The 24549-nt window shown below is 42.0% G+C and overlaps 1 protein-coding gene across 10 annotated transcripts; it reads left to right on the top strand.

Annotated features, from left to right (window-relative positions):
- Positions 1-733: 733 nt before the first annotated feature.
- On the top strand, positions 734-23750 carry STOX1 (storkhead box 1). Of its 10 annotated transcripts, none has more exons than XM_030031331.2 (5): positions 1122-1530; positions 3056-3207; positions 17423-17575; positions 19567-21889; positions 22971-23749. In XM_030031331.2, exons 3-5 carry the CDS (start codon positions 17443-17445, stop codon positions 23008-23010), a joined length of 2496 nt encoding a protein of 831 aa, XP_029887191.1. In that variant the 5' UTR covers positions 1122-1530; positions 3056-3207; positions 17423-17442; the 3' UTR covers positions 23011-23749. The 10 variants fall into 10 exon arrangements, with proteins under 10 accessions (XP_029887199.1, XP_029887191.1, XP_040983411.1 ...); XM_030031332.2 differs by lacking the exon at positions 1122-1530 and adding an exon at positions 1537-1853; XM_030031339.2 differs by lacking the exons at positions 1122-1530; positions 3056-3207 and adding an exon at positions 734-839.
- The last annotated feature ends 799 nt before the right edge of the window (positions 23751-24549 follow it).

The raw sequence follows: 24549 nt of genomic DNA, 5'->3' as shown, positions 1-24549 counted from the left end.
TTTCCAAGTGCAACTTGAGAGTATTCTTAAAACCTTTGTTTACAGAGAAAAGCTTATGCTTGTCAAGTATCTCCTCTGATACAAGGAAGCCACGTATAATGTGACTAAACAGATTAAAATGAGGATTAGCTTCTTACCAATATTGAACCTGATTTTCTGCCTTAGTGTCTTTCCTGAAATCAAGCTAATGACCTCTTTTTTGGGGGTGGGGGTTGGGGGTGGTGATGTATCTTTTCGTCATACTGAGGAGAGAAAAAATAAGACCTTTAGTACTGGGACATGTATGGGTGGCAGCACATGTATAAATCCTCTGATTATCCATGGGATCCAGTAATATGCTTGCAAGGAATGTGCAGTTAGCATTTTCAGTCTTGTGATTCGGGCATGTAACGATGGACAGCACAAAAGAGGACTTGGGGGGGGTAATACAATGTACAATAATTGTGATCCATGGATGAAAGCAGAAGTTGTATAGTGTGACGTTTGGATAGCAGGGGCTCAGAATAGGTGGAATTGATAAGAGATGGCTGTGCAGATACTCTGAGAAGTGAATCCATTCCAATACCTACTTCACGCTTAAAGTTTAAAGAAAAGGAAAATGAATCCACTTCAGGTCCTTTTTTCAATGAAGGCAGTTTGTAAAAAGATTATTCAAATGCAACCTGCAATTTAAGAACCTACGTAAATTCCCTAAAGAACGCGCTGAACTGGACACAAAATCGCTCTGTGAGCACCAGGTGCCAAAGCGAACAATGCCCTTATCTTGCCTGTCAAGGATTTTCAACAGTAAATGAGAAGATGTGCTCTGTAGCTTCGCAGAGTAGGAACGAACCGTGCAAGTAACACGTAAAAGCCGTGCAGATCGGTGCCTTTGCACCCGCGCCTTCCCTGCCTGCTCTGCCAGGGCCTCGCTTCATGAAAGGGTAATCTGAGACAGGGCAAGAGCCCTGATCCTGGGGAAGGAAAACACGGGATGGGGTGGGGAGGGAGTCTTTTGTCTCTGTGAAATTTTAGTGCAAAATACAGACAGGTTCCTCCAGCCCAGAGTGGGATTTTCTGGAGGGAGAGTGCCCCATCCTGGAGCGGCAGGGACAGGAGGGGAGAGCTGGGGCACGGCTGACCGCCCTCCTGTGCCACTGAATTTATTTGCTTTCACCTTGACTATTTCTTATCTCCTTCACCGCCTGCCTGTGTGATCCCGATGGTGAGATCCTCTCCGTTTTGCAGAGCTGCTGGTTGATTCAAGCAGGGTAGCCCGAGCTGCCATGGGAGGCTTTATCAGCTGGAGGTACCAACCCACTCTCTCACGGCAGGTAACTTCTGCCTGTGGCATTTTGTGATTAGCGGTATCGGCGTAAATCCTGGCAGGCAAAAATCCTGCAGCCGGGCTGGTGGGAAAGCGGGGACCGAGCAGGGCATCACCACCACAGCATTCTCCAGAGGCGCAGCCTCCCTGTCAGTACGGACACTGGGACAAACTGGGTTTCAGCTGCTGGTAATCTGGTTTGAAGTCAAGTCAGTGGTGACCCGGTGAGTCATTTCAATGTGCACTCAATATTTAGGAAAAATGTGATAGGAAGCAGGCGTGCTGGCTGGTTTCGGTGTTTTGTTGTGGGTCATGTTGTTTCCTGGAGGAGGTGACTGGATATAATATGTCCAGAGACTGATAATGTAATGAACTGGAAGGTGCATTCATAACCAGTGGAAGACTAAATTAGTTTCATTCATGGTGAACGTTTTTAGACAAAGGATGATGTGTAGAAAGAAACGCTGGGGCTGGATGTTACGGGTTGACTCAGCACAAAGATTTCTCTGAGAAAGAGCTACTACAGAGCGTGCTGCCACTGGAGGAGGTAAAGGTGGACGGCACGCAGCACCGCGGGTGGAGTGACGGCTGCCCGGGAGGGAAGGCACTTTGCTACCTAATGTAGACATGATGCTCTGAAGTCAGCAGCTGCTTTTAGTCTTAATTCCTCTGGAGATGTTGACAAAAAAAAAAAAAAAAAAATCAAAACCCAAACAAACTACGAAGTGATTTGATCTTTTCTAAAAATGCATAAAAGTGAAATTGATGGAAGCTCTAAGAAGAAACCAGGCTCAGACAGATTCAGGTTGCTACCTTAAATATGTAATTATTCACGTTAAAAATGTAGAGGATGGGAATTTTGCAGAAGATGATATATCACAGCACTGTCTTGTTTCCCCCCCATCACTTAAATTGAATTTATTAACTTTCATGGGATACACAGAGAACATGCTATCAGATCTGGCAGTAGTAACAACAACAAAACAACCTCGAGGGAAATTTTTGGAGTATTTTTAACTAGATAGTACTGATGGGTATTTAGCCATCATTTCTGTTTGCTACCTGCAATTGGGTCGTATTCAATTAATTGTGCTAGTGACCTCTGCAGTCTGATGAGGGCAGGCTGCGAGCAAGGGCTTAATCTATACGTAAAAGTACAGCTGCTGGACTACTGAGTGCTCTTAATGCAAAGCTGCCACGAAAAGTCCTCTGAAACGTTAGTGACTGCGAAATACCCCAGCCAGCGTGATAACTGTGGTTCACAAGCAGAGCAGATTAAATTTCTGCTCCTGGTATTGACGGCTGCCTCACAGCAATTCAGTTTTTACTTGGGGTATTGGTTTTGGTCAGTAAATCCCTTTACTGTTTGCAATTTCTGGAGGGGGGGCAGACTTCAGTGTGCTTGGGTCATTAATCCTGGAGTCTGTTTTACTCTTGGTCCCGTGGGGCTTGTGCCGGTTCAACGCGTGGAGCATCCCAGAAGGCTGCTCTTTGCTGACCGACCTTTAGCAGGAGGAGACAATACCATGGCCCTTCTGTAGTACTTGCAATTTTCTGTGTGGTTTTGGCATGGTTAATTAGGATTGCGCTCTGTTGAAAGTGATTATAGGAGATACCAAGTTCTAATTAATGAGCTTAACGCAGGTAAGTGATAAATGAGCAGCATAGTCCTTGCTTTGGGTCAGCTCAGATGTCTGCTTTAACGTTTTGATGCGAACCACTTGTGCTTTAACTTTCCCAAAACTGAAGGATCAGAAGCATTAGCAGCCAAACCAGGAATGCTGCTAACAAAGACCAAGTAGAAGATGCTGAAGAGAAGACATACAGCTCTTCAACCTTGTTTTAACTACTAGGTACTTGGTGAAGTGCAAACAAATCCCTTTTCAGTTGGATTTCCAAAGGTTAGTAAGGATTTTCCTAGCTGTCATTATTTGAGAGGTTTATTGTTATTTTTCCCTGAGCGTAGCTCTGTAATACTGTGTGTCCACGGATGAATTGTATTTTAAGTTAGAAGTACATTTTACTTCAGGCAGGTAATAATAATATCACTAATAATAATAATAATAACTAATTAGATCACAAATGAATAATTAGATCACAAAAGCTTTTTGTTGAAGCTAACTAGCAGTTCTTTAAGTGCAGTTTTGAATTCTTTCCTGAAGCAAGAAATCTGTCAACTTTTGCAAAACTTGAGGAATGTTCTGTTTCAAAATTTTTAACATGAAGATTTCTGATGTCTAGCCTGTGTTGTCCTTGGCCAGCTCAACATCTTTACGCTTCTTTTAACACTGGCTTTAGCTTAAATCACATAGATTTATTTTTTTTCCTGGTATCTACCCTTCTTGCCCGATAATTTGTAAAGAATACCCACTCTCTGTCGCAGCCCCGTTTTCTGACTGGAAAATTGATCTCTTTGTGCAGTCTAATTTCTCGGGCACTCTGGTAAATTTACTAAACTCTGGTAGCATCTGCTCCTGCATGAGTTCATCTTCCCTGATCACAAGTAGCCTGCTGACCTCTTAACTGTTTATTAATCCAGGTGAGGTGTTATAAGGAAGAACAGTGTTTTACTTACTGGTGTCCATCTAAAAAGCGGTAATACCTCTAGGTGTGTTTGGAATGGTTCTCTCTCACTATAGTTAAGTTTTATATCAATGGTGAATATTGATATGTTACTTGCCAGTCTGCTGGAGATGATTTAGAGAGAGTCCTTGACTCCTTTGGTTTTTACCTCCTTGCTTCCCAGTAACCTCTTTTCTGATGCATACAATGGCTGGTTGAATCCAAATGTAAATTACTTTGGTAAATGACTTAGATAATTTTCCGTATCATCTTGTCTCTTGCTGCAGTAACACCCAAAGGGGTTTCTAAAAAGTCAGACTTCTCTCACAGTTTCTTTAATCGAATGCCTTTGAAGAAGCTTCTCTTTGTGAATTTCACTTTTTCAGACAATTGATGTTGAAGCGACGTTTTCATCATTTTACTTCCATTTCTGGAAGCTTAACTGAAACAAATTTGCAATTTGAGTGTCTATACTTAGGTAATTTTCTGGTTAAAATTGATGTGTACTGTGCCGTCTCTTCCATCAGTCATCATAATGACCATTTTCTGTTCTGGAAGACTTTTCTCCCTTTCCTTATATATATTTTGCTTTAGAGAAGCAAATGACAAGTTAGGCAACTAAAATGCAAAGGATGAAGGTTTCTTGGGTTTTGTTTTTTAAAGGAATTGACAATATTTAAAAATGAAGCTATTGGTATCATATTTGCTGTCTTTATTTTACATAGAGATATGACTGCTTTTTTTAATCTACCTGCTCTTGTGTTATTGTTTGCAATAACGTGGGACTCAAGCCACTTGGGTTTCTCGTGCTTCGAGACTAAAGGCTGGGATGTTGGGAACCAAGCAGTGTCATAAGTGGTTTTTAGGAAACATTTCCCACAGCGCATAGCAATAGCAGTGTCTGCAAACTCCAGCAACGTTTGGTGAATTTTCAGATATCTGGGGGCACCAGGTGTCAGTGATGGGAATCACTTGGCCCGCAGTATCTTTATCCTTGGCCATGGAACAGGAAAAGTGTCGAGACTGAGTTTTCAGACTCATGAGAAAAAGCAGCTAACTGTTTTGAGTTTTTTCCTTTTTAACCCACAACCACTTGTTTGCTGGACTGTAAGTGAGAAGCAATGGGCGTGCAGCACTGCAGCACTAATATTGCCAAGTCACATTTCAGCGAAGGATTATACTAGGGCCTTGGCATACTCCAGTCCCTGTTGCATGCTGGTTTTAAAGCCCTCAGCACTCAGAAGTCCTCCTCACTGCTGTATCTCAAGGAGCTTTCCTGGCTACTGCTCGTCATCAGAAGACACTGTGGTCCCACAGATCTTTGTGTTACTTTTTATCCCAGCAGTTCACATGAGGTTTGTTCTAGGGAAACATACTGCAGAATTGGACATCCTGACTTTACAGAATAGACTACACCTTGACTGATGTTGGCCATCAGGAGATTAATCAAATAAAGGGAAAATCCAGTCCCAAAAGCTTATAAAGAACCACAAACTGCCCTGCTGTATTTATTCCCAGGTAAAATCCAAAGTGTCTTTCTCTTCCCTTCTGATGGGGATCCCAGCTCTGGCTGTTGTATTCTCCTCCTTGGGGGATGGAGGGGAAGAAGAAAAGAAAATCACGGCAATTAAAATCTCCCTCAGAGGAAGAAGTAGGGGCCAGCTTAAAAAAACTTTTCCTCTGGATCAGATAATTGAGCAGTCTCTATCGAAATGCTAACATCTCTCTCTGTCGGACCATCTCCTGTGCTTAGCTGAGTTTTTCAGTCAATTGTTCAGCAAACGAGGGGCAAACTGCTCCCTCCCACCTTTCCTGTGCAGCCACGGGGGATGCATGCAGGGCAGGTGCTGGGAGAGGAGGAGGGGACTCTCAACTGGGATTAGACACAATTGGAAATACTCAATTTGAGGGCACTGACCTCCAGAGCCTTTGAAGGGAGAAACTGGGGTGATAGTCCAGGAGAATGCATCTCAGCAGCTGCTTGCTTGTTTTCCTTGGTCATGACCAAGCTCGTTTCTGTCATCCCAGCCTGCATTCTCACTTGATAGCAGCATTTTCCATGTGCCTGAATTGCCTGGTTCCCTTTTTGTGGTCCCTCTCTGGTAGAAGCAAACGGTAGAAAATTTAAACATTTTTGCTTAGCCTTTAGAGGCTGAATTTGCAGCTGGTTCAGCATCTCTGTTGCAGGGCTACAAACTATTCACAAGGAAAGCTAAGAAAGCCCTGCGCTTTCCAGTTAGGCTGAGGCTGGGATTGGCATGCAGACTGACTTTTCTGTGGTCACGTAACGTGTTGATCACCTCTCTTAATAAGAGGTCTGCTTGTTGGGCTCTGCTGAGCCTTTAAATCCTTACTGCAGGCTGCAAATTTATCTAACTTGGAAAATATCCGATTGAAGAGTGACATTGAAAAGACAGTACACTTTTCTGTGAAGTGTTACGTTTTATCCATTTTTGCTGGAGGTATCGACTGAACTGGAATGAGATCAGACAAGGAATTGTTTTGTGTTCTTGTTCGTGCATTTGGTGGAGTAACGTGATAGGGCTAGCTCCCCACGTCTCTTTCCCTTGAGTGAGTCACTCCCAGAACTTAGGGAGAAGCACTCAGAAAAGGAGCTAAAAAATGGGCAGAGGTAGTCTCTGAAGCTCCTTTGGCTTGGGGCGGGGGGGTTAATGCTAATTTGATATTCAGACAGAATCCTGTGATAGAAGAGAGGTGGAATTCAGTGTCCTGAAAAAGGTTCAGCAACAGCCTGAGGAGTAAGGAGTAAAACTTCCATTGTATTTATGGGCTGTAATTACCTTCCAAAGGGGGTGGGGGGCAGTTTTGGGGAACTATATTTGGTCCTGTGTGACGACTCTCAAGTGTAACTTATTTAGTGACTTCTGCAGTGCTGACAGGTGGCTCTGCAGGCACTGGCCGCCTCCTCGCTGTGGAGGTCCTCACATGCTGAGCTTCTCTGCATGTTTGTGCCAGCTTTCAGGAACAGTTTTGAAGCGCCACCTGCGGAACCAGTACACCTGGAGTACATCTATACCTGCATACTTGAGTGTTCTCTACTTCTTAGCAATTCTCAACCTTGCTTAAAATGAGAGACAAATTCTTCTCTGTGAGAAACGCACTCACACAGAATTTTATGAATTTTACAAATTTATTATAGAGCAAAGGCAAACAGCGCTGGGCGCATGGTCGAAACCAGAGGCGCACCCCGTTACACCCGAACTCGCCTTTTATACGCTGTGTTTGTGGTGTTTTCAAGAAGTCATTTTAATATTGCAGGTATCGATTAACATAACTCCACCCCAGACCACCCCCACTTGCGCGCATCTCTAGTGGTTCTGAGGGGCTCCCGGGGGTCTGCAAGGGATGAAGTTAGTAGTCTTCCTCCAGGTGCACTTTTCGTCCTGCGGTTTTCCGGCAGCTGCCGGCGGTTGTCTTATCGTTCCATCTCCAACCAGCTCAAAGGTTACATTTGCTGTGTTAAGGCCTGGCTTAGTGGCAGTGAAGCAAACAGCCTGTTAAGACATAGCTTATGCGGCACTGAGGCAAATTTCAATATTCTCGTTCTGCGAAAGTCAATATTTACATTTCACATTTTCCAAAACAGACCTGGCAAGCTTTTAGGACAGATTTATTTTCATTTGAATAATTTAAATTTGTTCACAGCAATTAACGTCTGTATCATCAGCGTCGTTCCGCTGCGTGTCTAATGAAGCTACAGATGAAATTATGGCCTTGTGAGTAGCTGATTCCTGTTTTGCCTACAAAAGGTCATGACTCTGGAGTGGATGTTGTTTGTCAGGCACTCTGTAGTTACGCACAGGAACACACAATCTTAATGAGGATGCCAGCTCAGCAAGAGGCTGGGGATGTGCTTCATGGGATTCCTTTCTTTTGGAGTCCCTTTCTTCCAGTGTCTTTCATCCTGGCTCACAAACCGAGATGTAGGTTTGCAAGTCAAAGGAGAATAATTTTGTACTTCAATGGTGCTGGCTTCTGTGAAGTGTAACTCACAGTATGTGGTCATACTTCGTATTGGACTGTTTAGGATTATTTAGAGTTCTGTTCCTTTTTATTTTCTTCAGGCCTGAAAAGAGTGGATGACCTAAAATGGTGCTTTATTTTGCACTGCTGTGTATAGGCTGCCAGAACATGAAGAACAGTTTAAGTGAGTTTTTAATGGGTTTATTCTCAAACATTACTTTTAAGGTTGTTTGCAGTAAGGTATCCGGTTCAGATTTTACTAACTTGCATATTCTGTTATAATTGGGTTTTCCTGGTTATCGCCATTGTTCCAGTGGTGACTCTGTTGATATATTTTCAGGACGAAAAAAGGAAGAAAACTTTTGTACTCTCTGAAGGGCAACTTTTTATCTACCTTGCTATTATTTGCTTACTAATTTAATTCTCTCCGTGTAATGGCTATGTAAACCTTACATTATTTCATAACATTTAGCACCTAATTTTAGCTGGGATTCAGCCCTTACCACTGCCTTCAGATGAGATGATACCCCTGGATGTTTCATGCATTTCCATATCAAATTCTTACTAAGGTATTAATTCTGTATTGTAAAAGCCTTTTCTCAGTTGACTATGTATTGCACTAAGCCCAAATGCTATATTTGAACTACTGATTGTGCTCACAGCAGCAAGGTACAAGGTACTGTAGTGTTCTTCAAAATCCTCATGCATTTACCAGATCTGCTCAGACTGAATTACCTGAAAGGTGTAATTTGCGTAAGTGTTTGTGGGTGCAAATTTTTTCACTGTCTCAGCAAGCAGTCTCTACTCACACTGTTTAACAATTACCACTGAACAGGACTGTATAATTTTTTTATAATAAGCTCCATTCAGTTTAATTTACTCTGAATTTTGCTAAAAATACTCTCTAACAAGATTAGTTGTGAAGAACTTGATATGTATTGTGTGTTTCTCAGTGCTAAAGATTTTCAGCAGAAGCAGCTCTTGCTTCTGTCTTTTGAGTGAGAAAACAAAATTCAAGAAAACAGGCTGAGCTGTGCTATCCTCAGTCTTCTGAATTCTTGCACCTTGAATCCTGAATGGCAGATCTTAACTGCCTTAATGCTCTTTTAGGATGAGGGTAATTTGAACAGTGCTAATTTTTTCTCTGTCTCAGTCAGAAAAGACAACAGTTTGTGTTAATACAACGTAGTTAATGAAATAAATTGCATTAATTAGTAGTGCTTCTGCTATAGTTATTGATACGGTTTCAAAGTCAGTGACTTCATTTCAAGGCTAGTTTTAGCTTTTTTACACTGCTGTCTTGCTTTAGGAAATGTCCACTCCATCACTATGGAGAGCACCAGCTCTAACAACAAGCCAGTACAGATGGAGTTCAGTTATGAAAAAAGCGTTATGAAAACAGTAGCTATTTATTTGAAGGTTGAAGAGAAAACCAATAGTTTTACCATATGGACACTGTTTTGCATGGCCGCATTAACAGCATGACGTAAGTGTAACCTTTTTTCTTTAACTTGGTGTAACCCAAGAAAACTTCACAGCTAGTGGAGGTCAAAAGTGCTGTTGCGCTGGGTTACAGAAAGCAGGGTGGTCAAGGTGGGGGGTGAGAGTGGCTGTGGGAGGCACAGGTACCAGCGTCCAGATGACTGGACTGCTGTTTTATTCCTGGGAGCCCATCCTAGCTCCTACTCAAAGCAGGGTCAGCTATGGGGTCAGACCGGGTTGCTCAGGGCTTTATCCAGTCACATCTTGGAAACTCCCCGGGACTGGAGACTGCAGAACCTCTCTGAGCAACCTGCTCCACTGCTGGGCTGTCCTTCAAGGTAAAAAAGTTTTCCTTACAGCCGGTCTGAACCTCTCCTGTTCCAATTGTTGCCTATTGTCTTTCATCCTCCCACCACGCACTGCTGTGCAGAGCCTGGCTCCATCTTCTTAAGGGGCTGCTGTCAGGTGCCCCAAAACTATTTCTTCTTCGGGTTCAACAAGACCTGCTCCCTCAACCTTGGCTCACAGGGCAAGTGTTCCAGCCCTGACCATCCTGGTGGCCCTCTGCTGACCTCGCCCCCATTTATAGATGTCTTTTCTATATTGGGGCCCAAAACTAGCCTTAGTATGCTTGGTTTAACAAGCACCAAGTAGAATCAGATAATAATTTTCTTTGATCTACCGGCTCTGCTCCTGTTAATACAGCCCAGAACACTCTTGGCCTTTGTTGCTGTGTGAGTAATATGAGCCTCCTCAATACTGAGGAGCCTTGTTAAAAGGCTTGCTTTTATTCAGTACCAAATAAAATTGATTAGAAGTATCAGCAGAAAGAGGTGAGTGGCTTTATTGACGCAACTTTGCTCTTGCTTCATACTTAGAGGGCTTTAGTGATCTTTTGATTATACAGTCCATGAGCTAAAAATTTGCAGAATGAAGCATGACGTGCACAGAGAAGCTGAGGTTGATGGCGGCATGCTTTTCTTTAACCTGATAAAATTGCTGTGGTCCTTGCACAAGATTTTTCTTGCTATCTATTTTGGGTTTTTTTAAACATCAGGTTAGAGAAATGTAGGTATCTGCATTTCTAAAACAACATACATCCAGAGCCACTCTGCCAGTTCCTTACTATGTTTTATAAAAAGGCTCTTGGGAGAACTGAAGTGAAGAGATGTTAGTAGTGTGTATCATTAATGTGACTCACACAGTGCTATCAAACTGCTAACAAACAGAAAGCTCAATATGCAAAACCCAACAAACTGCCCTCACTGGTGACAACAGAGGGAAGCTCTTGGGAATAATTAATATATGATGTGAAACAATTTTTTTTTTTCCCCAAGTATGCTTTAGCTTATACTGACACATCAGCAGCAATCCATGTTCCATTCACTGGCAGTGCACAGCTTCTCCATAAGCAGCCTGATTTGTACTGAAGATTTCTGGGCAATGAAACAACTGAAACTGCAACTGCTGTTCATTTAGCAAACTCAGTCTGTTTTGAAAGCTGAAACACTGTTTATTTGAAAAACTGAAATAAACTGAACCTCTGTGAACTGTATTCTGCTTTTCTTAAAAAAAAAAAAAAAAAAAAAAAAGGAGCGAGCTTTATTTTTTCTGTTGTAGCTATATTTTTTTTCCAGATACTGGGTTTCTCTTTTGTGGGCTATAGCCAGCTATATGCTGAGTTTCCAAGGTTGAAAACTCCAGTGAAATTATGAAATATTTTGCTTGTTCCCAAGAAAATATTGCAGCAAATCTAGCCTGTCATTCAGATCACTTGCTTAGGTACTTCGTGGACTGCATCATTTACTTTTTCCCCTGGAATTGTTCTACATTTTCAACATCCTGCAGGCACCTGCACACCTCTGTAATTTCTATTGGAGGCTTCACCTTGGTCTGTGAGATCCAACAACCCAGTATCTTCGCAGTAAGGGTTCTGTTAAACTGGCTTTTGAAAATATGTTTACTGAGTCTTCCGTAATACAGTGGAGGTGCTCAGTTGCGCTGTTTGTCTTCTATCACTTCCTTTTGGCCAAAATTTAGATGAACTGAAACATGAAAAGGGTGTTTAATAGTGCCAAAGCCATGGAGAAAGGTTTGGGAACTGTGGGCTAAGGTCCTCAAGTCCAAACTAGTGCTGTTTAATCTGCAGTGTCCAAACAACTCCCCTGAGACCTTCTGCAGTGGTAAAGATGATGCTTTTCATTTCTAAACTGGTTTTTGATTTTTTGTGGTTTTTTTTTTTTTTTATGTGGGCCATAAATTCCAGCCCAATGAAAGGCTGCAGAAACTTATTTTCTAGCATAGGAAACCTCTTTAAAGTTGGATATCCATTTAGGGAGAGTGGAAGGAAAAGTAGCTGTGCATATCCATCAACATCATGAGCTGCTCAGGCAGGTGTGAAGTTGCCCATATACCATCAAAGCTTTGTTCTCAGCTGAATGAAAAAAAACTTCCTGCAGTGGGATATGCCCTGAAACAAGATCTGAGGACTGCTTTGTGCTACCTCAGTGTGTGCTGGTGGCTCCTGTCCTCACTGCAAGCCAGGGGCCTGGGTCTGAGGGAAGTTACAACTGCACCAAGCTCTCTGACAGATGCTTCTGCGGTGGGTGGGTTTTGGCCAAGTGTTGACTGGGAGTGAGTTGGACATAACAGCTGTCATCTGTGCCCTGATTCATGGTTTGTCGGAAACCCTCTGCAGGGGGCTATGTTCTCTTTTGAATAGCTCTGTGGGTGCTGTTCCTCTGAAAGGCTAGCGTGTGACTTTCCTTGGCTGGGCTAAATGTGAGCTGAAGCCAGGGAGTGTGCAAAGAAGTGAATTTTGGTCCATTCTGGAGAGGGGGGACATGACCGTAGGTATATCTTACTCCCATGGCTGTAGCTTTACATTGTATTCTTTTTGTGACTGCCGTTTGTGTGACAGCACGTTTCCAGGCAAAGGAGTCAGCCTGGGGAATATTGCAGCAGTTGGAGTTGACCTTTAGCTAAACAGGCACAGAAGTGCACAACTGCATGATGATGTTTTTATAGTAAGGCTTTCACTGTATAGGTAAGTACCTAACCAACACCCAGTAATGCTTTCTGCTTAGAACAAAGCTTTTCACATTAAACTGCTATTTGGATGGTCTGAGATTTATTGCAGAAGAGAGGACAGGGCTGGGAGCAAGAACAAGGCAGAGCTGTTTTAGTGGACAAATGCCAGGGTTGCAAAGGGGCTTTTTGGACCAGGCCAAGTGGAAAAGATGTGCTTGTGTCAAATTCCTGTAGCAGTGGATGGCACCACCTGCAGACAGTTAAAGGAGCCAGAGACTTTGCCAGTGACTTGTTTATTCCTGTTCTGTTGTTTGGCTCCATGGGCTAGTCATTGAGGGTTTTGCAACTTGTCTGGGACTGTTTCATTTTGTATTATTTTTATTTCCCTGCAATGAAGCTTTTTAATCAATCTGTCTTTTATGATCAAGCCTGACGCTTAATGCTGAAATGGTTAAAGATGATCCTCCTTGCCACCAGCTGCACTGGTTATGTTCAATGCAATATGTGAGTTGACTTAAAAGCTATCAGCACGCTAAGGTATATGAAAAATAATTATCTTGAGTGCTGTTGCTCATAGTTTAATTTCTCTGCCAGTTATGCAGTGGACAGTGGGAATGACCCAAAGGCAGATGTGTTTCTATGGCTTTGCTTGTTGGCTATTTTGCCAGCTGTTGCAGGTGAAACACAGATCTCTACCAGACAACTTGCCTGCTAGCCTTCAAGTGAGCAGAAATGCTGTTTTCTTTTAAACAGTCTATTTGAAGCTGCATGCTTGCTCATGTGTTCAGTCAGTACCCTTGGAGCTTGAAACCTGCTCCCAAGATGTTCTTGGAGCATTTAAGTGGACATGCCAGTGGCCTCGGTAAGTGTTGAAGGGGTTGATCTCTGAAGATCAAAGATACACATTTCAATGGCAAAAACTTTCCCACTGTGCTTGGCTTAGGGAAAATTGTACCACACTGAACATGTTGGTGTCTGCTGTGCAACTTGTTCCTATACCTGGCTGTGGATTTTTTTTTTTTTACTAGTGATGAAAGAAAAGATCGCGGTGGGTAGCCATTACCCCTAAGATTAGAGTAAGGATTTCATGGCTCTTGGCTAGGAACCTCAGAAAGCATTTATAGGTCATATTTTTAAAGGTTCATAGCACTTGCAGTTGGGACTAGACGAGTTGGGTGTTGTCGAGAAGGCAGAAAAAGTGGTTGGGTTTTGGTTTTGTGGTTTTTAGTTGTGTTTTTTTTTTTTTTTTCAAGTTGCATGGCATCATCTTCTGTTTGTAAAAAACCAGTAATTGAGTCCAAATGGAGGACATTGTTTGCCTAATTGTCCTGATTTGGGAGTGTCTGTTCTTGCAGAAATCAGTAGGTATAGAAATCTGACATTTTGATGTGTTTGTAGCTGCTTCTTTAATGTCGACTGCAGAAGTGTCATTGACCTTAACTGACACTCAATTGTTTTGTTTCTCTCTTTGAGAGTTGTACAAAATAATCAAACAACAGAAAGATACTGTCCACTGTTCCTGAGACCTTTTCTTTGTTTCAGTAACAGATTAAACATAAGATTTGACAGTTTTAATGCAATTGAACTATTTACTCTTTGCTTCAGTAAAAGGATGTTTCTGAAAACAGGATCTAGTACACAATATTTGTGGCAAAATAGAGTTTCCCTGTTATATACTTAAAATTGAAAATGTTTTCATGATCTTAACTCTGTCTTTATATAGAATTTTTATTCTTTAATAAGGAAACATCTTGTAAAATCTTCATTAATGTTTAAAAAGTGTTTTGCTACAGTTCCCAACTTTCTATAATGTTCTTATTAACTTTTTGTTCCTTAAAATACTCAGTCTTTGATTATAAAATGTAATTTTTGCTATAAAATGTGACCATGATGCGCTCTAGTCTATAGAAAAGCAGAAGCCTTGCAGTTCTAGCAGAACTGTACTTGCTTATGGCTTTCCTGGGTGAATTTCTGCAAAAAGTGAAGTACATCAAACACACCAGGGCTCTCATGCAAAGAGGCACAGAATCTGTGGGATCTTTTGTGTGTTCAACTTAATAGACCGTACAAAGCAATTCCAAGATAGATCTTGCCAGCTACAAAACAGAAAAGTCAATCTTCTATTTCCATGTGCTGTGTCTTCTCTGTCTCAACAGATGTAAGTGGAATCATATAAGGGAGTTTATTCTTGATTTGCACTTGTGGGTTTTTTTCTGGAATGAATTTACTGTTAGCCCTTTATTGTTATATAAATTGTTTACCCAAACTTTGAAGAAGTAAATTGAGCGCTACCGTAATAAAATGCCTCTCTGTTCACTTCCCCAGAACTAGCCTGGTTTTTAGTCAGATAATGTTTGTCTTGCATGTAGTTTTTTTTAGAGCCAGAAGATGCAAAAATTCTGCAATTGTTAAACAACTCAGTGAAAAATGGTAAAGCTCATATTACAGAGATGGAATAAAAAATCACTTTGTGCTAGTCAAGGATACCCACAGGCTTTTCTGTGCACCGAGTTTTGTTATCCAATGCCCTTGTTACAGATGACTTCCCCCCATTGTGACCGATACATGCTCTAAAAGGGTATTCTTGGGTTTCAGGTATCCAGGTAATGAGTGGAGGTTGAATAGACAGGTAAACCAAACTGAAGGATAATAATACATGAGTACTGGCAAGCTGCCTAGATTGGCTTTGGTAAACATGATTCTGCAAGAGCTGCAGAGTGTAAAACGGGAACTGTGCTGTATTTAAACGATCAAGAGGATTAGCCTGAGTTCCTTGACTCCTGACAGGTATGTTGCACGTAGGCATAAGCAAGTCTTTCATAAAAACGATAAAGAAACCAGGAAGATGTTTCTCATCAGATGATTTATGTAGAGTAGGGAAGGGGACAGGGGATTCTGCAGTCTTCTTTGAGCTGTAAAGGGACAGATACTGTAGAGCTTTAATGAGCATGGCATTTTGGTGATTTTTGCATCAGGCCTATGAGACATAGCTTGCACAAATAGTTAAGACTGCTCCCTGTGCAAATCTAAGGGATGCAGCTTTTATGTATTTCTGTCAAAATTGGGAGAACATCTGAAGTGCAACCACAACCGTTATTTAGCTATGGAAATTAAATCAACAAAGTTTTTAATACAAAATTGATAGACACTTGTAGGATGCTGCCTGGGCCTTCTCCCACATTGCTTATCAATGTTGCCAATGATCTAATTCTTGCTTTCACTATTTCAGATTTTATTTCAAAGTCAGGAGGGAATGATATCTAATATTCATGTTGTTAGCATGTGTGTACTCTGCCACTATCGATCTGCAATAGTAATTTTGAATAGACTTGAGTTTGAACACGACTTTAGTGGGTTTTTTTTTTCCTTCAGTATCAAGCTGGCTTTTGCTTAATGCTTTGTTTTAAATATTATTCTGAAAGGGCCTTCCCTGAATGGAGACATGGGGTGTGAGGCTGCGAGACAGATGCAGGGAATGATAATAAGATGATAATAATAAAGATAATGAATAAATTTTGGTGTTTTACTCCATAGCAGTTTGATGCTCTGCAGGAACAAATGGTAAACCTGGCAGCAGCATGGTGTGCCTACAGCAGAGACTTTAGACAGCAAACTATTCACAAGAGTTATTACTGAATGCTGATGGTCTTTTCCCATACAAAAAGAAAGCTTGCAATGGTTTCTGCACCTGGAAGGAGTATCCTAGCAACATCACTGAGGAAACTGTATGCCAGGACTTTTTTCTGAGTGCTTTTTGTTGAACATAGGAGCAGTTGTAAAACAAAGGTCAAGAGCAATTTAAGCTCTTCAAAGTGCTGTTGCTTAATTAATTTACTCACTTGCGGGAAAATTACTGTTAGCATTTAACACTAGTTTTTACCTTGTGAAGTAACCAGGAGTCCCTGCTGCCTTCTGCCTGCTTTAGCAGCTGAGGGTACTCCGGGGTTTTCTGTGCAACACAGAACAGGGTAGCACAGAACACCACCAGGTAGTGGGAACAGACTATCGGTCTAATTAAAAAAAAGAAGAAAGCTCTTTTTTTTGCCTGAGAAGGTGTATGCGGTCATTGTTTTACTATATGCACAGACCTCAGGTGAGTCCCTGCTTCGTGCTTTGTCATCAGCTTTCAGGGAAAATATACTTATTTGGGGTTTTCCTACATCATTCACTTCTACTGTGTCAGAAGTACTTGCTGGGTGGGCTTGCTCTTACTGGTCTTGCCATCTTGCAAAGGGGAGAGGGCAGTGTTTATCTTTGTGTTTTATGGATGGGGGAGTTGAGGTGAGGGACTAAGACCCTTTTCAGCCCCCTGGGCTGGGGCTGCAGAGTTACTGGGAGAGCTGGGCCATGCCCTAATTCCCTCTGAGCTTCTGCTTTCATCATGCAGAACAGGGACAATGTTACTGTCTTTCACCAGGAGAGATGGTGAAAAAATGGAGCCTAAAAAATGCAGACAGTTGTAACAAGAGTTTTTGCCCCCTGCCCAGTCTAGTAGATAATCTCTAGTTATAGAGCGTGCTCTAAAAATGGAATTTTTACCATTTCTATTCAAATTTATGTGCTACACAAAGGACAAAGCCTGTTGCTGTTCTTTTTTTGCCTGCATTCTGACTTCGCAAAAAGATTTTATACTTAGATTATTGGATGTTGAACTTTTTCATTAGCTGCTTAGAGAAATACAGGTTCTGCATGGTTTCTTATGTAAACAGTCATCTAAAAAGTCAGCGGTCATCGGATATCATAGTTCTCTCTCTCAGCTCCCTGTTTATTAAGCTAAATGATGGTTTAACGTGGAATTTAATATCAAACAAACTAACATGCTTAAGGTAACCTTCTGTTTTCTTCATTACAAAGGCACTTGAAAAGTGGTAGAGCCATTTTCCTTCTCTGAGAAATATTTCCAAGTAATTTGCCAAAGAAAATTAGCTGAGGATAAGGTGTTTGTTCTGAGGCAACACAAGAAACTTTCAGCGAAAATCTGTCAGCTAATAGAAAAAAATGAAACACTGTTCCATTCAAACAATCTTTTTTTTTTTTTCCCCTCCTTCTGGACTTCAGGTGATGTGACTCCTGTTCTCATGAATCCTCTCTCGCATTCACACTCCACTCCTCTGGCAGAAGGAATATGCCATACCATATCAGACATGAATGCAGATCATGTGATGGTCACGCAGGAAACTTTAATGGAGCAGTTAGTGAAAAATTATCCAGGTAATGTGTTTGTTTCTCCCTCCTTTTAAAAGCGAAAAATTATCCAGGTAATGTGTTTGTTTCTCCCTCCTTTCTAAACTCATCAAACTTGAGTTTCTGATATTGGGCAAGTGATCACTGAATGTTTACAAGCAAAGCTGGCAATACGAAAGAATATAAATTAACAGGCAACTGGTAGAATACGTGAATGTGCATACTCCTCATCAATCTGTGAGCATCACTAACATTGTCTTGAAGGTAATCCTTTTTACAGATTTTCATAAATCTTCTTTGAGAATAAGAGGGAACTGAGTGTAGTAGCCTGTTGAGAGTATGCCCTTTCTAGAGGGTGGGAAAGCATAGATGAGGTATTTAGGTGTCAAATATGGAACAGCATAAAACAGACTATGTGTCAGATCACAAAGTCTTTGAGTTCTCCTTTAAGAGACAGGAACATAGCTGACTTTGACGGCAAAGGGACTGGGTAGGAGTCTACATCCAGTGTTTGCTATCAAAAAATACAACTGGCCTCAAATTCAGATTTGTTGGTCAAATTCCAGCCTCTTCCTTCCTGAAAGCAAATGACTTACACTAAATGAGCTTTAATCCTTCTCTTCTGATGGGGTAGCAGCCACCTCCCTTAAATGCCACGCTTTCTTTTCAGTCTGAAAAATATTCAATTTCCTTTAGATCTGCAAGATGGAAGAGTGTGTGTGTGTGCATGCACACACAGGAGACTTTGTAAAGGCTCATTACGGCCCTCTGCAGGAGGTTACTTTGTTTGATACTGAGCTGCTTCTTTTGAGTCTTAACCTTATACCTCTGCAAACGTTACAGGTTGATCTGGCAGGCATTTTCAGTAGTGGGAAAAATTTTAATGCAACCCCATAAACTGGCCCAGAACCCTGCCAGGAATGTGGTGTAGTCCATATGTGCACTGAGACAACCACAAGGTAGCATTTTTAGGTCAGCCAGAAGTAGCACTCTCAAAGTTTGTAGGGACAGAGCATATTTCTTGCTATGTTTTCACCTTGCTGGAAGTTTTCATTCCTGCGGGCAGGAGATCAGCAGAAGCTTGGGGCAGTAGATCAGATGTCACTAGACTAATGACTCTGGGACTGTGACACCTGAGGGAAAACCAGTAGCTGAGACTAGTCTCAGTGAGGTAAGCTATTGTCATCTGACAAAATTATACAGGAAGCTTCAGAGAGAATGATAAAAGCCACTGTTAAATAACCTGCCAAGAGGGAAATGCTTTGAACAACACATTGTTTGGTTTGTACCTGGCAGAAGGTCTCTCTCATGAATATCGTATCCTGACAGACACAAAGAGAACATTCTTGCTTATTCGAAGGAGAACATCCTAAGCTCCATCACAGCAGTGTTGCAGTGACAACCAGAAACGCAGCTGGCCTTTACCTGCTTCCTCAGGGGTGACCTTGCCTCATCAGTGAGGACTGGCCGTGGCAGAGTTCAAAAGGGTTTTACTGAGCCGTAAGACACCTGCAGGATGGCACCTAACGAGAGCCCTCGGCTGGATGATGTTTCTGTGCTGCCCTCACCTGGCTGGCCCAGGAGGGTTCTCCCTGACTCAGGCCTGCAGCCTGTGCTGGCCCCAAGATTTGGGGCTGTCCTCCACGTGTGGACACTGCTGCAGAGTGGGGCTGTCCCTGTTCTGCAGGGAGCCCAGGGCTGTGGGTGGGGACAGCTGGGTGCAACAACAATTGCTGGCTCTGGAAGCTTAGCAGAATGGTGATGTATTAAAAAAAAAAAAAAATCCTGCCTTTTGTCTGGTGATACTGGAAAATTTCATGTTGAAATTGAGTATGCCCTACTCAAACTTCAGTTGCCAGGTCAGTTTCCAACTAATTTTGGAATCCTGTGAACTAAATACATTGGGTATTTCTTGTTCAGTTGTTTCCAGATCTGTTGTATGTACGTTATTTTTCGGCCAGCTCCCATTTTATTTGAAAACTTATTTCTGATTTGAAATATCTGTATCTTTGGTGTAGGCATTGCAGTTCCTTCCCACAATATCTTATATAATATCCTTGGCACTCTAATTAAAGAAAGGAAAATCTATCATACGGGAGAAGGATACTTCATTGTGACTCCCAACACATACTTCATCACAAATGATGCCACAGAAGACAACAGAAGGGTCCTGTTGGCAGACAGTCATTGCTCTTCATCGCCTTCCATCACTTACCTGGTAAACATTGAGCGCTGTGCAGACCTAGTGAAAGAAAACATTCCTACGGTATCCCGTTACAGATCCTGCCTTTGTTTCCCTGACCAGAATATGCTCTGTGAACAAAGACCTCGGCAGCTAGGGAACTGTGAACCTAATGAAGGAGGTAGGAAAGGCTGCAGTGAATTGAAGCCTTCAATTCAAACTCAAGGGATCTCCACATCTGCAGAAAACTGTTCCTGGGACACCATCAAATCCCTGACATCTGCGAAAGAGAAACTGAAAAGCAAAAGGTTTGGCCTTGGCCTTTTCTGGAGAAGTGCTTCTAAAAAAGAAAAACGTAAGAAGGAGTACTCCACTTTTTCAGCCCAGTTTCCTCCCAAGGAGTGGCCAGTCAGGGATGAAGATGACTTAGATAATATTCCACGTGATATTGAACATGAAATCATCAAGCGTATTAACCCTACTCTTACAGTTGATAATTTGATTAAACACACAATTTTAATGCAGAAGTTTGAGGAGCAGAAAAAATACATCAGTAAGGGTACCTTGGCTGAAGTGTCAATAGTCAGGCAAAACCATCTTTCAAAGGACTGTATTCAAAAGACAGAAAGTAAACCAGCAAAACACACCAGGAAAACCAAATCAAAGAAAGAGAAGCAGATTAGTAGAAGCAACAGGAAATTTCACATACATGAGCTAACTACCCAAAATGAGAAATTGGAAGAGAACCTTCCACTGCCTATCAGAAACCAACAGCCATCTGATGTAGGAGTGGAATCCCATGTCATATATAAAAAACAAATTAAGAACCCTTTTCAGGGTCTATCATGGAGACGCAACTTTCATGCAAAAGGGTACAAAGGTACTATTAACAGTCAGCTGAAGTCTAGGACTCGAAAGCAAGACAGGGCTTTGCAAAGGCCATGGTCCTCGGACTCCTCAAAAACTTTTGACTATGAAACCAAACAGCTGACTACCGAAATGCAGGCTGACAAAGCTAAGCAAAGCAAACTACTCCATGCTAATAGGTCTTCCCTCCAACTAAAGAAAGACAGTTTAAGTGAAAACTTCAGTTATCTGCAAGGCAATACTTTGCAAATAGATAATAAAAGTAAATACTTTCTGGAGAGTACTATTTCTGAAGAAAACATCTACAGAGGAACAGTAAAAAAAAATCCTGGGGATATTAAAAAATCCCCTCACTCCTACACTGAAGATAATGGTGTGTGCAAAGAAGATGCAAAATTTTCATTACATCTGAAAGATGAGTATTGCAGGTGCAAAGCTGACACTGTGTGTGAGCTATTAGATCAAACAGCAAATGAATTTCAAAATGTCCATCTTTCAAATTATACAGCCAACATCAGCCTGGTAAAAAAAATTGGTGTGAAATACAGACAAAAGACTGATAAAAAGAGTGAACTTATATTTAAATATGACTGTGCCAGCCATCCCGGATCAATGAAGCTGGAAAGTGAAGGATTTACTGATAACTGCCATCTTCTGTACCAAAAAGCACATGATGGTGACACCTGTAACTCATTACATCTGGATGACAATTTTGAAGGCAATGAACCATGTCACCTGCCTCCTGGCCATGCTTTTTCAGATAAAAGAGACTGGAGTAAAGCTGTGCAAAAGCTGGGGACAGCTATGTCCCTAAAAAACTGTAAGGTTAATACTTATCCTGCCCAGTACAACACAACTGTAAATAAATGTGACTCTGGAGAGCATGGATATAAGGAAAGTGCTAGTTTTGCAGAATCAACAGACAGCTCAAAAGAGCATCCAAAACCAGATTTCTCAGAAGAAAGTTGTTTGTGCAGTCAGGTTCTTCCGATAGGTCGCAGAAAGGAAGAAGAAACTGGCCTTACTGAATGTGCGAAGGCTTCAGCTGTAGCAGATTTCTGCCACACTAATGAGGCTGACTCAGATGCTGACACTTTGCAGAACTTCACCTATGAGATAGGTGAAGCAGTAGCATGCTGTGCTTTGGGCTCACAGACCAAAGAAATGAGAAACCCTCTGGGAAAAAAAGATCTGTTTTTTAAGAATGCATGTACTGTGGTATCAGGACAGAAACACCCAGAAGGGACAGAAAGCCACAGCATTACAGGAGACAGTGGAATTGACTCCCCAAGGTAAGAAAACACATGTAACTATCTTAGATGTTTTATCTTCACACTAACAATCAAATTTAGGCACAGATGTTGCTGTAAATCATAAAACCCCCTCTCCAACAACAAAATTCTTACTATCTTTAAAAACTTGAAGCAGAAATACTCAAACTGTATAGTTCTACCACGTCTTTTTTACATGAACATTCCCCCTAAATCAGCTATACAAATGCTGCTGTTTATATTTTGCATTTGTTTTCATGAGGCAAGAAAATAGTAGGAGCTCTGCCTTGCAGATGGAGATGGTCAAGTGCATAAATGTTAAGAAACATGGTGACTGATAAACTCCTGTTAGCAGGCAGGTTCAGCTCGCATTGATCTTGCCATATGACATTACAGACATTGTCATAGTTTCCCCAGTTGTAGACAAAGAATAAGAAGCGCTTTATAGAGGTGTTCAATCAAAATTTAAAGTACAAAATACCATCTGACTTGCTCACAATAGACAGGAGAAAGTGTACATCACCTGAGCTAGAAGCTTCTGCTTCCTTTCACAGGGTACATTTTGCCTGTAACTATACTTGAAAAATCCCTTAATGGAAAACAAATTGGTATGAAACAATTTTTTACACAGTTGCATGTGGAGAAGACCTACAAACTTGTCAATGAAGTTGGCAAGAACATAAGTTAAAATGCTGTAAGGGAAAAATCATATCAATTTTTTTAATAGCATCACATATTCTTAATATCTTAAATGACTGGTATTTAACTGTAATTAAACCATTCGAGTTCTCATTAGATATGTAGTGTCACCTTGAGAAGCGAGTATATGGAGGAACAAATCACATACTATAGTTTTTAAGGAAATTCTGCTGATTTTTTTTTCCACCTTAAGCAGCTTTTGGCTGTGCACTCTTTTAAGCACACTTCTAGAGTATTACTTGGACACGAACACTTGAAATCTGTTGGATGCTCTTTAGCAAAATATATTTCGAAGGGTCATTTTGATTGTTTGTATTGATGCCATCTCTGATACCAGAAGCTAAGCCAACTCAGTTTATTTATAGAATGTGAAGTCTGATGTCTAATAATTCTGTTATTTTAGATGGACTGAAAAGAAGATGAAGCCTCCTGCCAAATTCTGAAAGCATATATACTAATGCAAAGCGGAGGACAAAGTGGAAGGACAATTGCAACAAAATTCCTTGCTTCAGCTAACTCTGTTCATGAATATTTGATTATTTTTTTTAATGAGCTTTGTAAACTTTCCCTTTGTAACAACGTAACCATACTGTAAATGTGATCAGTCACATCTGTGAGGCTGTCTAAATCAAAGCTCTTGGTTAAAACTTTTGACAGTAGTATTTGGAGAACTAATGTGTATTTCTGTTGCTCTCGTTTTTAATTAGTTTTTGCGTCTCTGTGATAGTAAAAATGAGAACTGATATACTTTATTCAGATCTGGAATGGGTTATGTGTTGCTCTGATAGGAACTGTATCAGTTGGACAGGACTGTTTTACGCTGTAATTTGTGAAAGTGCTTACTACTTGTGCTGCAGAAATAACAGCACGCTTCGTCTCCCCTGTCAGAAAACAAAACAAATGAACTAGAGTTGCATGCACCTTGTTACTACAAAAATTCCTTTGAATCCCGAGGTTGTCTCATTGTGTCCTGATGAAATCTCAGCTCCTGAATCTGTTTGGTGTGTTTATATCTGGCAAGCAGGATTTAGTCTTTGCAAATGAAAATGCGTTTGTGCAGGAGACAACAGGTAAGGTCAGTGGCATTGCTTCGAAAGAAACCCTGCTGCCGGCCTGCACGCTCCCGCTCTGCTCCTGACCACCCCTTTCCTTCTTTTAAGGAATCAACAACCTGGCAGCCACCAGGATCATTTTACAGCTTTTAGTTCAGAAGACTAATTTTGTCTTCTTAATCCTGATTTCTTCCTGTAGCTAAAAGCAGACTGTGCTGGAAGCATGCTGCTAATCACAAAAGGCTTGTGGTCCTTTTAAATCTTACAGAGGCACTCGGTCATACCGTTATCGACTACGTTAGGCTCTTTCACTACTGAAAACTTGTCTCCAGCAGCTATGGAGACAGAAGGCTAAAGTTGTAGTTACCAGTTTTTAAAGCTATTGGAGATTTCTTTTAGGGAAGGTGTCTCTGGCTGTGAAGAAGTGGAAGAAACTGCGTTTCTGCTGGCTGGGGCTGAGCAGAGCCCTGCAGCGCTCTCTCCCGTCCGCCTCGGTCCACGGCCGGTTTCAGTCACGCCGGTACCGGCATTTCCCCCTCAGGCTTCCCCAGGAGCCCTCTCGCCCTCTGCGCCTCACGCTGCCCGCCAGCAGCTTTTCCGCTTCCTTAAAAAACTCCTCCCAGGGGCTCACACGCGAGACGAGGGTACGGCATAACGCAAGCCCCGGTGGAAAGCCGGTGGAGGAACCGCAAGCCGCCCTCTGCCCGCCGCCGCCCGTCATGGCGGACGCCTCACGGCGGAGGCGCGGGACCCGCCACGAGCTCCACCGCCTCGCGGACGCGGAGCACGCCGGCGCTTGGAGTCCGAGCGGGGGGGGCGGGAGCCCCGAGGCATGCTGGGCCTTGTAGTCTATCGGCGGGAGCGGCAGCCTATTGGCTGCCGGGCGGCTGGTGAGGGGCGCGGCCCCGCCCCCGTTGCCGGGGCAGTGGG

This window comes from Aquila chrysaetos, chromosome 11 (genome assembly GCF_900496995.4).
Source record: "Aquila chrysaetos chrysaetos chromosome 11, bAquChr1.4, whole genome shotgun sequence".
Classification (NCBI taxonomy): domain Eukaryota; kingdom Metazoa; phylum Chordata; class Aves; order Accipitriformes; family Accipitridae; genus Aquila; species Aquila chrysaetos.
The sequence above is the reverse complement of the archived record's forward strand: the minus strand, read 5'-3'. Positions and strand labels throughout refer to the sequence as shown.

Coding starts and splice junctions, on each gene's coding strand:
- STOX1 (XM_030031339.2), top strand. CDS start 17,443: ATGAATCCTCTCTCGCATTCACACTCCACTCCTCTGGCAGAAGGAATA. Junction 17,576..19,566: donor GTTAGTGAAAAATTATCCAG/GTAATGTGTTTG, acceptor TCTTTGGTGTAG/GCATTGCAGTTCCTTCCCAC. Junction 21,890..22,970: donor AGTGGAATTGACTCCCCAAG/GTAAGAAAACAC, acceptor CTGTTATTTTAG/ATGGACTGAAAAGAAGATGA.